The sequence below is a fragment of the Rattus norvegicus genome, chromosome 6 (genome assembly GCF_036323735.1).
Source record: "Rattus norvegicus strain BN/NHsdMcwi chromosome 6, GRCr8, whole genome shotgun sequence".
NCBI lineage: Eukaryota > Metazoa > Chordata > Mammalia > Rodentia > Muridae > Rattus > Rattus norvegicus.
Window position 1 is genome coordinate 126,045,246 of NC_086024.1, and position 12,590 is coordinate 126,057,835.

Below are 12,590 nucleotides of genomic sequence, written 5' to 3' on the forward strand. Positions count from 1 at the left end.
AATTGAATAAAAGGAGACTAGAGTGTACAGAACAATAGTATATTATGTGGATTCCAAATGTCAAAGAAAACCAACTTCTGTTTTTCCTAAGGACCTTTTAGGGATGGTGTTCTTGGCCCAAAGGACAAAGAAAAACTGAGGGAGGTAAAGCGAGTAAACTCTGTCCATTTGCCTATATATGCTAGGGTAAAACAGACAAGGACAAAGAAAATACAGACAGTATATGGAAATGATTGGAAAATGAAATCCAGAGGCCTTATGCATGTTTGTGAAGTGTGAAGACACACAGGCATGTCTGCTCACCCAGTGGCTACAGGGCCTACAAGAATAGCCTTTAGTTTTAATTACTCAAGATATTCTGGTTCTTAAGATAGGACTATTTCATAGAAGAGAAATATAAAGATTCAGTAATTCATGATACAGCTCTGCATATACTCTACACTATAATTTTGAAAACAAACATAAATATAGACATTACTAGGCATTCAACTTCAATCTGGCACAGTAGATTTTTAAAAATAGAAGCTGTTTCATTTTGTAAGAAACACTGCAAGCTGACATTTTGCAGAGTCCATTCCCCTAAAAGAGACATCATTTTCCCATTCTCAAGGAATTCAAGATAGCTTAATGAGTAAAAAGTAGCTTCCAAAAATTTAGAAAGAGAAAAAACAAACAAACACCAAAAACCAAAAACCAGAGGCATTGGTTTAAAAAACAGAGTGGAAGAACATACACATTCAGGCTTCTTCACATATCATGTACTACACACTCAATGTACACTACCAGTCTAAGCTACTTTTAAAGCCAATTCACTGACTCTAATTTCTGATTAAATGCAGCCACAGCATACAGGCAATAGCTGCTTCTTATTCCTCCCTAATAGTTTTCAGGGGCCATATTTTATCTCTTTCCTCTTGATGAATTCTGAGAATCCACCTCTGGTAGTTCTTTCCAATGAATGTTATTCATCGTCCACATTCAGAATGGTCAATTGATTTAAGGGTCTAAATAAATCATTACAGTCAAGTCAACTTCACAATTAAAAAAGCTGACTTCAAATACAATAAATTTATAAACTAAGGCAGAGGAAACTGAGGGAAAGAGTGAGCCATCTGACGTTATGGCTACCCCTTCCCAAAAAGCACATTAGTTTAGATCTTAAAAAATACATAACCCCAGCTAAAGCCTCCTATGCATAAATACTATTAGTGTAAATAATATTTACCTTGCTGGTTATTTTTTGCTCTGTTAACTTCTTACTTACATCATCATTCTGTTGTGCCTCCTGCATGACAAACTCTCGTACCATGGATGGGTTATATTCAACCAAGTATGAGAATATATCAGTAGCAGCACTTCGCACCTGTGTATCATCCATGCCCTGCAAAGGAAAAAGTACCAGTCTCTTTTAATCTTAAAAACACAGAACTTTATCAATGAGATTACCACAAAGTACTACAACATAAGAGACACGTCTACATGGTTGCTGGGGAGCAACTTTTCCTGTTGGTGTAGCTACTTATAAGCTGCTTCATGTTCCAGCAAACAACTCCTTATACATGCTTACTTGTATGAGCTGCCCTACTTAAAACCAGTGGGACAGACGGACACAGAGACAGACAGACAGACACACACACACGAACGAACGAACAACATGAGGGGGGAGATTCAGCAAGAGTGGGATGGGCGAACATGATCGCAGCACACTGTATGAAATGGTCAATGGTCAAAACTGTAAACATTTATCTAAGGGCTAAGGAGATTGCTTGATAGAGCACTTGTCAAGAAAGCAAAATAAAACAAAACTACAACACTCACTCACCCCCAAGCAAAACAAAATAAAACCCCAAGTTCAAATCCCAAGAACCCAAGTACGGCCAGGGATGATAGTGCCCAAACTGTAAGCTCAGTGTTCCTATGGAGGTGAAGGCAGAAGAATCTCTCAAAGTTCCTAATCTAGACAGTATGTGGCACACAGCAAGAGACTCTCCAACAGGATGGAAGGGAAAGATTGATACCCAAGTAGTGCTATGACTTCCACATAGTCATGTGTGACCATACTTAAATACACACACACAAACCTTATTTGGAGTGGGAGACAGGCAACATACATACTAAGGTAAAGGGTAAACCTTAGGAGGCAAGGCTCTCTGGTGTCTACTGCTATGCTGCATACTCAAGACGAACTGTCCTAGTGAGGAACTAGACAATCCCTGCCTCAGTCCACTACCATTTAATCATGAGTTCTGGGATCACAGGCATACCTATATACTTAAGATATATTGATCCATCTCCCCAGCCTCCTTAATATATAAGCATTAAGCATTTATAAAAAAAAAAAAAAAAAGGAAAAAAGGCCTGGAGGCATGAGCATGAGTTATGTTCAGCCTTGTGGTTTTGTTTTAACATTTCATTTGATAGGCTACAAAGCTAATTATTAAAGAGGTAATAAATTTGTTTGTGTGTGTGTGTGTGTGTGTGTGTGTGTGTGTGTATGACAAAGTCTCAGTACATGGCTCTCAGTGCCCTGGAATTCACTGTGTAACAGGCCAACCTCAATCTCACAGAAATTCGACAGCCTTTACCTGAGATTAGAGGTGTACACCACCACACCCAACAGAAAATTATTTTATCTAAGCAGTCTACTCTAATACTGGGACTGTACTGCTTCTGTTAACTTTATGTAATACATAGCTAGCATTAAGTATTAGCCACACTCAAATGATTTGCTTATATAAAAACAGTTGGTTGTATATATGTATGTAGGTGTATATGTAATTATTAAAGAAAAGAGGCCATTAATTTAAGAGAGAGCATGGGAAGGAGGAAAGGAAGGAGTGATACAATTTCCAACAGTAAAATTGTATGACATCACATTCAGCTTTTGATACGGGCTCCCATGGGTGGTTCAGAATGAAGAGAAGCAAACTTACAAGGATGACTTCTAAAGCTGGTAATATGCCCATATTTGACAAAGTCTTGAAAAAAGCATCTCTATTTTGGGGTTGTAGCGTTTGAGAAAATGCACAAAATTCTTTTAAAAAGTTAACCTGAAATCAGGAAAAAGGACAAGTATTAAAAGGTTAATCTAAAATTAGAAAAGGATTGAGTGACGTTGTTTTACTTCTTTGCCCCCTAGTATTTGATTTCTTACCAATTCTTGTCTTTTTTCCTCATCTGTTGCTTCATCTGTTAGTTGTGCAAACAAATCTGTCAGAAATTTTTCATCTTCCTATGAAATAAATGACAGATTTAAGTCTTCCTGGTAAGACTGTATAAAATACAATTTCAGCATGATATAAAACAAAGATGACAATTTAAAAAAAAACAGGAAAAAAATTAAAAGATATATATGTATATATAGTATATATTTATGTATACATACTGCCAAACATGGGGGTGCATGCCTTTATTCTTTGTGCTAGGAAGGCAGAAGCAGGTGGGTATCTGAGTTTCAGGCCCACCTACCTGGTCTACATAATGAATGAGCTCCTGGCCAGTCGAGGCTACATAGTGAGACCGTCTCAAACTAAACAATGATAAATTGGAGATTTCTATCAGAGAGATTTCCTTTGTACTTTGACCAGACTTTTCCTAACCCAACAAGAAACTGTTTCATATCCTACAGGCCAGTGGTTTCTCATTAGTACTGTAGGAGAATAGTCAGGCAGTAGGCAAATGAATGAGAATAGCTGTATTACTCATCCATTGTAACTTGGCCTAGCTGGTGGCAAATACTTTAAAAATCACGGCACTGGGAAAGGGGGTAGGGGGAGAGGCTGGAAAGAGATCCTGTCTTAAACAGACACACACACACACACACACACACACACACACACACACACACACACACACACAAAATCCTGTCTTAAACAGACACACACACACACACACACACACACACACAAAATGCAACCAGTGTTTGCCAAGCTCATTTTTCCAAGTTTACATGAAATTAAGATTTTACAATCTTCTTCTGGTAAGGATGAAAATGAAACTTTCTTCAAGTTTCAAAGACTCAGAAAATGATTAAGTTTTTAAAATGTTAAAACTAGAGCTCTTAAAACAATCTGTTATTTGAAGATAACCATTAGTCTTTTTTATTACATAGTCTTTATCACATTAAATTATTTTGAAAATATTAACACACTAATAATTTAACATATTAATTTTGAAAAGGCCTCAAAAGAGTCTATCACAGGATATTTTTCTGAAAAAATTAACAGACCATACAAATCATCTCTGGTACCAACTGAATTTTCCTCATGACATTTTCTCATCTAGATTTTGAGAATTTACATCTATTTCCTTATTTCTGAGTACATTCAATACTATTCCAGCTAAAGTGTAAGTGAATGAAGCCTAGTACGTTAGTCTTTTTTTTTTTTTTTAAAGAAATTACATTTATCTATATATTAGGAGTGAGGGGAGTGGTATGCCAAGAGCACATATGGAGGGCAGAGAATAACTTTTGGAAGTTGGTTTTCTCCTAGCATTGAGCCATCTTGTTGGTCGTATGTGATAAGGAATATATTCACTATGGTAGCTGTTCAGCAAACATTTTCTCTGATACTCGATTATAAAGCTGGTCACTTCTAAAAAAGTATAAATAGGCATAAACACATATGATTCTGACCGAGTTTTCTTTTTTTAACGAAACTAATAATATCCAATTTCAGCATATATCCCAGCTTAGCATCAGAATAATGTATTACAGAAGAACTAGTCAAAGGTAAAGTGTGTACCTTTTTATGTGTACATGGAAAAGACTGGTAGAAAAAACTATGCTTCAGGGGTTGGAGAGAAAGCTCGGTGTTTGAGAGCTTGATGTGCAACCATGAGAACTTAAGTTGAGAACCCAGCACCTAGACAACAAGCTGGGAATAATCTTATATACACCATCAGCCCCCAATGAGTGGAGTTGGAAATGGACAAATGTCACATAGTCCAGAGAGAAACAAGTCAGCAAATTAACAGAGGACACCCTCTGGCCTCTGTGTGTACAAATACTACACCACCCCCACATGAAATAGAAAAATTCTATTATTCATTTTGTCAAATACTATGTAACATAGTTCACATTCAAATCAATCATTAATAGAGATCCTTTTTTAAAGCTCCTAAGTTTTATAAAAACATTCAACAATTTACTTTATGGTTTCACTTGATCTTCAGACACTTTATAGTATCCTATGGTACCAATATCCTCAGATGGGAAATGCAGGAGGTTAAACAGCTGCTCAAATCACATAGCAGCTATCAATAACAACTAGGTAGAATCCAAACTGCCAACACCCTGAGCTATACAAAGCATACTTTTGGGAGGTCCCGTGCACGCACATGTGATTATAGGTACCTAATATGGGTAATAGGACCAAACTCCAATTCTCTAGAAGAACAGTATATGTTCTTACACCTCTAGCTCCATCAGTTATTTTATTAGTGTTATCCCCATAAATTGTTCCCTTTGTAACTGATGATGTCTGAGGCTAAGTATAGACTTCCAGTGCGTGCTAACCAAGTGCTGTCTGTCACTCTTGCTATCCCTATCCAGAAGACAACAACCATAAGGTCTCCAAAATATCATTATTTATCAATGCAAATTAGTAGTCAAAATATTTACCATCACAAGACTGTTTCATTGTAATGATTTAAGAAATTAATTTTTTTGCTTAAAGCAATTAGCATTTTAAATGTTATCAATTAAAACAGGTAGGTACCTTTTTATAAGTAGGGGAGGAACAGACAGGGGACAGAAAATGGAGAATGACCCAACTTACCTGTAACATACCAACAATTTCTACCTTGTTGAAAAAGATAAAGGAGTGAAGTGTTGATAACATGTTTTCTTCAAAGACTGAAGGGGTAGGGAGAACCATGTCTTGTATATACTGAACTCTGTATGTTTGATGAATTTTTTGTTTCAGCTCAGGATCTGATATGGGAATTACTTCTTTAAACTTAGCTGTTTTTGTTAAAAATTCCCTGTGTTTTCGTGGTTGTGATAAAGTTGGGTCATATTCCAAGCATCCAATGACGTCCATTATACATTCCTCAGAGAACATAACTTCAAAAAGAGCAGTTCGATTCAAGAGGAAGATCCCTTTGATAATCTCATATAAGTGGTGCAGTCCTTCAATGTTTTCCAGATCCTCACACACATGGAAAAGCTCTAAAAGCTTTTTAATATAACCCTCGTTCTCCAGTGCGAGTGCAAGTTTCTCCCGCCGGAGGGGGGAAGGTAAGGACGAAGCCACAAGCTCTGCAACCTCCTCAAGCCGGCTCAGCTCACACGATGGCAGCTCTAGACCTGGCGAGGACATGTCATCGAATCGCTCCTCCTCAGACTCATCTACCAGGTCCTGAGTGATGTCCACTGAAGGGTCCTTTCCTTGAACCTATAAAAAAGACTGTGTTAGCTAACCAAAGTCAAACAGTAAATCTAGACAACAGCCTTAGATGAAGGACACATTTAAAAAAACAAACAACAAAAAAAGCACAAGACAAACCCCCCACTGCAATGACAAATTTCAAGATTTAAGAATCTTTTATCAAACTTAATACAACTGTCTACTACACTGCAACTCTCCAGTGACGTTTTCCTGTTTCTGAAAACTAACTGAAAGTACAAGGATTAAATAAACAGCCTCCTGAAGCACAAGTGTCAGGAGCAAGTATCTAAGCCAGCCTAAACTGAGACTGTCATCATAGTCACCTCACGACCTACACAAATATAGTATCAAATAATATCAAAGCATACAGTTTTCTATCCATGTCTTTTCTAACTAGGTAAAGTCCAGAGAAACATTCCCAGAAGTGTGTCATACATTGGATAAATTCAGTATTTAAGTAAAATTCAAATGAATATCAAATAATGATATGGTCATAATAAATATGTATAATTATAAACAAAAAGGAAAAACCCCAAATGTCAATTGATCCCAAAGACAGAGACAAACTAGCTTTAGACCAAAGTTTATCAATGGTCTGTTATAAATGCTAGGAAATAGCCCTATGATAAGGAAAGCTGGTCAGGGCACAGTCCACCCATAGTAACAAAGCCACACATACAGTAAGTGAGATCTGTATGTCAATAACTGTCCACAGAACTATCTGCTAAAGTTAAATAAGCAAGCAAGGAAAATGTTTTCTCTTTTCCATATATATATAAATAAATTTGTAGCCTTCATAATTCTCCAGAAGGCTGTTATAAATCCCAACTTTATGTCACTGTATAAGTTCTAAATACAAAAGAGACTTAAAAACAAGCAGTTAAAACCGTACTGTTGAAGACACATGTGGTGGCTGCAAGACACAGAGAACAGGCAGAAACCGGGTTGTGTGCTACTGCGGAACACTCAGCAGTCTCACTTTCTATCCAACTCATTTCAACACTTAAGTTACCAGGCAAGTTGAGCTCAACAGCAGCAAGTCTGTTCTGGAGGTAACCAACTGCACTTAGATTAGATCTGATGCCCAATCCAGGGAACCGAATTCACATCTGCTATAATAAATCTGGTCAAAAGCCACAGCTAGGGAGATCACAGGCCCAAGTACAACTAGTAATTTGTCTTGGTAAATGGACATGACGTGTTTTTTTTTTAAATTTCTTTCTAAAAACTATTATTGGCTGGATATTAATGTTGCTGTCAGCTCTGTTGAGAGAAGCAGCTTCTTGTGGTAGTGGCAATGACTGTTAATGTCCACCCACAAGTTGGACATCTCTCCAAGGGTGATTCAGAAAACATCACTGGAGAAGGAATAGAAAAGAATATGAAAGCCAGAGGGGGTGGGAATGTAGTACTGCAGACCACTGTCTTCTGGGAATGCCACGGCATTGTTGAACTCAGAGCAGCTAAGATTACTTGCAATACTGGGCCCACTGACATTCTGTCATGGAAGGGGAGGGGGATTGTGGGTCCTTGTCACTCCCACCCACCCTGGGCATTCATACACAGCAATGGTCAATGAGGGATGTGAAAAGAGGCATTTCTATCAGTGGTGTAGGATACCCAAGCTCTTCTATCAAACAACCTTAGTGAAATTCACTGTGATAGTTGGACAGATAAACTGAAAGGACACACAGACATCACTGAAGTAGAACAGGTTCATTGAAAAAAGTATTAGTAGGAGTGGGACAAAAGAGGGTAAAGGAGGGTACTGAGTAACAATTGTGTACATGGCTGAAAGTGTCATAGTGAATCCTTAATATATGCTAATTTAAAAAGAAAAGGGGACTTAGAAGTCTTTACAGTTAAAAAAAATTTAAGCTTAAGAGGATCGTGAAATGAGATAAATCTTGCTGAGTATTTAGAACACTATTAGATCAACCCAGTAGGTCAAGCAAAAGTGGTAAAGGGATGTAAAATTTAGGTCCTATATGAAATTGCTTGGCAAGACACAGTATAAGCCTTTAGTCCTACCACTTAGAAGGCAAGCATATCTGTGAATCTGAGGTCTGCATATTGACTTGCAGGTTAGCCAAGACTTCAAAGCATGACCGTGGTAGTGGTGGTGGGGAATACAAGGATAAGACACACACACATGCAGGAGCACACACTGATATTGACAGATTTTGCAAGGGTTGATGACTGATGACTTGAAATACACTAGAAAGTGATATGACCTTGGCTTTAAACCAGTTGGGCTGCACTATTGGAAGAATGCCACACACACATTTAATTTCTACCAGGAATAATCTCAAATTGATTCTATGTTGTTGATTACACAAGTTTTCACTACGGCTGTAGTCCTAATTCCTACACTCTGTCTTTATCCTCCAAAAGAGAATATAGAATAGGCTGTTTATTTGGTAAGGATTTTTGTTTTTTTAAAGACAGGGCTTCTTTTTATAACCCTGGCTGGCCTTGAGCTCAGAGATCTACCTGCCTCTACTTCCAGAGCATGTGCCACCAAGCCCAGCCCCCAGCTCTCCTGACAACTTCTTCTTGCTCAGGCCAAAACTTGAGTCACCCTTGGCTCCCCTCTGCCTTCCAACCATGTCTGGTGTCTGCAGACTGTGCTGTTCCTGCCTTCAGGATCTGCTGAAGGGATTGCCTCTCACTCCCCAATCTCTCATCTGGGAAACTCCCCTCTGCCCCAGTTTATCCTCAGCACAGGGGCTGCTATGCTTTGGATAAGTGTATCCTGAAGGAGATCTTAAGGGGGAAGCAACAGTTAGGTAATAGAGAAGAAAGATAAACTCTGTGTTTTCTTTCATAGGCAGAATCTAGCTTTAACACTTGACAAAAGCAGGACTACTTGAAGGAATAGGGAATCAAGGGAGATGTGAACAATGTACAACAATGTATTTATATTTAATATTACCATGAAACCCACTATTTTGTATGTTGAATGGAAAGTTACTAAAAACTGTATTGTTTCTCTATGCTCATAATTACCTGACATATTTTTTCCCAAATTTCATCACATCCAGCTTTTTCTTGAAAGCTAAGGGCCAAGTCATAATTTTCTGCTTCAGACCACACAATCAGAGTGTCCTTTGAATAAAAAAGAAGTCTGAATTACTACACGTGTTTTCACAAACCCTTCAAGGTATATGTAGCAAATGAATAAAGTAACAGACAACAGAAATTCAGAACACTGTTTTTTTTTTTTACATTTCCAACACTTCTGCTTATAATTAAATGCTTTTTTAAAACAATTTAAATACAATTCACTCTGTCAAATCTATACAAGTGAAACAATGTTTTAGAAATAAAAGTTTGGCCAATATATGAAAAACACTGAAAATACAATGTATACATGATACTCACATACTAAAAAAAACAAACACCCCCCAAACCATTGCAGCAAGACCACTTCATGCATTACATTTGTTTGTGCATGCCTGTGCAACACCTTTGGAGTCCAAAAGAGGGTACTGGATCCCCTGGAGCTGGAGTTACAGATGGTTACGAGTAGGAATCAAATCCAGGGCCTTTGGAAGTGCAGCCTGTGCTCTTAACTGCTGAGCCCCAATGTATAGTATAGTCTCATTAAAATGTCCAACAATCAATCCATCCCTTCCCCCGGCTGTCAATACCTATTCTTTACCTATGGCTTCTTTAGCCTCTGAGATTACTGGTTAGGTCAGGAATGAATGAGCCATGCCTTTAACCCAACACTCAGGGGGCTGAGGCAGGATGGCGGCCTTGAGTGTGAAGCTAGAACGGGCTGTGGAATGAATTCTAAGCCATGCTGTACTACAATGTGAGACCTGCTCTCAAAACAAGCCTGGTTACACTCGTAACATGTGACCCACTCCTCTAGTCTTATTTTTAGTACCTTCATAAATGCACCATGTGTCAAGAAATAGCACATTCCTAGCTTCCACCACTCTTTCCCGACATTCTAATAGGACTTGACTTTATCTGTGATAAAGTTTAAGAGCGATGGCACAGTGTTCAAGAGCATCTGCTGCTCTTGCAGAGGAGTGGAGTTTGGTTCCCAGAACCTGTATGGAAGCCCACAACTGTCTGTTACTCCAGTTCCACGGAATCCAATGCCCCCTTCTGACCTCTTCAGGCAACAAGCACACATAGCACACGCACACGCACACACACACATATATACATGGATGCAAATCATCACATGCATAAAGATGTATACTTATTAGTGCATTGTATGGAGGGAGTGAGCACTATGAAAGCCAGAGAACAACTAGTAAGCTTCTGTCCTCTCCATCTACCATGTAGATGCAGGAGCTAGAACTCAAGTTGTCAGGCTTGACACAAGTACTTTAACTGGCTGAATCATCTTACTAGCCCAGAACTTTATTTTGAAATGGGGTCTCATAGTATTGTTCTAGGTAGCTTTGCACTGGGCTGAGTAGCTGAGTAGCTAAGATTACTACTACATGTCTCTTTACCTAGTTCAGTATTTAGTATTCTAAAAAAAAAGGGGGGGGGGAGCTAATAACCAGCCTAATCAAAACAAAAAGGAGTCATGAGGCAAAGGTTTAATGAACCTGTGTAGCCACTACAAAGTCTATAGCAATGACTAATTAGCAGTGTAAACAGGAGAAACTTTCAGGGGAAGAAACTCCTTTCACTATGAGGCTTGAGTGGTTATAGCTGCTAGAGTCACCTAAAGGAGCACTAAATTGTGGGTTCTTAAGGATGCATCAGGTGGCAATCCTCTATCATAGCATCACCAAGGAGCACTGAACGGTTTCTGGAGCTAAGCTGGAGATCTGGACTTGCCTTGCCCTTGGGCCTTGGGGCAAGAGTCTTATTCCACACATTTCCACATAGAAAGGCTTGAGCAGTGGGCTCCTTCTACCTAGCCTCTGGGAGGTCTTCCTTCGGAGTCCAGCCCCTCTCTCCCATGTTCTAGATGCAGTAGCTAGAGTGTCTAGCTCCTGTTGAAGTCCTATAATCTGGGCCAGCCTCTACCCAAAGGCTGAGTTCTCCCTAGGGATCCATGCAACTCCTCTTAACCCTAGAAGCCTTCAGTGAGTACTTGAGCTGGGTAATCTCTGCTTCGGGTATGCAGCTGCTCCAACCAGCTGGAGGTAGGCATTTGCAAGTCTCACTAAGCCCATAGCCCTCATCAATGTCCCCATATCCTTCTCATGCTGCTCAGGAACATTTCTGCCAAGTTTCCAGTCTAAAAGTGGGATCAAGGCTAGTGAGTGTCAGTGGTTCCTGCCTGCACTCCCCAACATCTCAAATTGTAAAAATTTATGTTGTTTTACATCTAAAATAGGATCTTACCTGTCTAAGCTTGCCTGACTCAGCCTCCTGAGTACTGAGTAGTATATACCACAAGCATTGTTATGACCTTACATTTGTTCTATACCCCACTGAGGTTATGTCAGTTTTTTTCTGTGACGAGACCTCAAACCTTATAGCTAAGGGTCCTGGTCCTTCCATCTTCCACCTTACAAGGCACGTGTTATTATCCCTTACCAATACTAACTTTCTTCTACTCCTATTTTAATACTCAACAATTAAGCAAAGTACCATGTTTATAAATTGGTTGTTAATATAATTTTTTCCATCCTCCAGGGCAATAAAGAGATTTTTTGATTCCAATAAACACTCAGTATATTTTATTTATATATGCAAAATAATTCAAGATAATACGTGTATGTACTATATGAAGAACTTACCAAGTTAGAAGGAAATAAGAATGAGTACAGATTCAGTCAAGTTATTTTCAAAAATTTTTAACAGCGCTCTAAGGTCCCACTAAATCAGTTTCTGACTCCTATCTATAGAACACTGTTCTAGAGGACATTCTAACATTCTGTCTACAGAATCATCTGTGACAGCACAGAAAGGAACTTCAACCACATGGCTTTGTTAGTAGTTGATTATTATATCAATGGTCATTCTCTCCTTCAGGTAAAACAAAGAAACTGCTATTTTAATTTTAGAGAACCATGCATTGCTAGAATGTCTGGAATGTGAACTCAGCTTAAGGAAGCTTTAAAAAAGAAAAGTGGCTAAAAACTGGGAAGAGAGGCTAAATGAGTATAAGTGCTTAGTTGTAAGTCTGACAGAGGACCACAGCTATGTCAGGTGTCTCACAAACACCTGTTAACTCCAAGATATCCAAAACTCTTTTCTAGCTTTGCAGGCACC

At 38.7% G+C, this 12,590-nt stretch overlaps 1 protein-coding gene across 7 annotated transcripts in view; it reads right to left on the reverse strand.

Moving 5' to 3' along the window:
* Ppp4r3a (protein phosphatase 4, regulatory subunit 3A) overlaps positions 1-12,590 on the reverse strand; it is a 66,262-nt gene that overhangs the window by 13,178 nt on the left and 40,494 nt on the right. For 5 of the 7 annotated variants that reach the window (XM_039112354.2, XM_039112355.2, XM_039112356.2 and 2 more), the window contains exons 3-7: positions 9,402-9,500; positions 5,781-6,398; positions 3,155-3,232; positions 2,934-3,050; positions 1,226-1,381 (exon numbers count right to left, since the gene is read on the reverse strand). In XM_039112354.2, the coding sequence (XP_038968282.1) occupies positions 1,226-1,381; positions 2,934-3,050; positions 3,155-3,232; positions 5,781-6,398; positions 9,402-9,500 (1,068 nt within the window). The remainder of the gene's footprint in view (positions 1-1,225; positions 1,382-2,933; positions 3,051-3,154; positions 3,233-5,780; positions 6,399-9,401; positions 9,501-12,590) is intronic. The other 2 variants (XM_063261975.1, NM_001108050.3) reach the window with 1 other exon arrangement.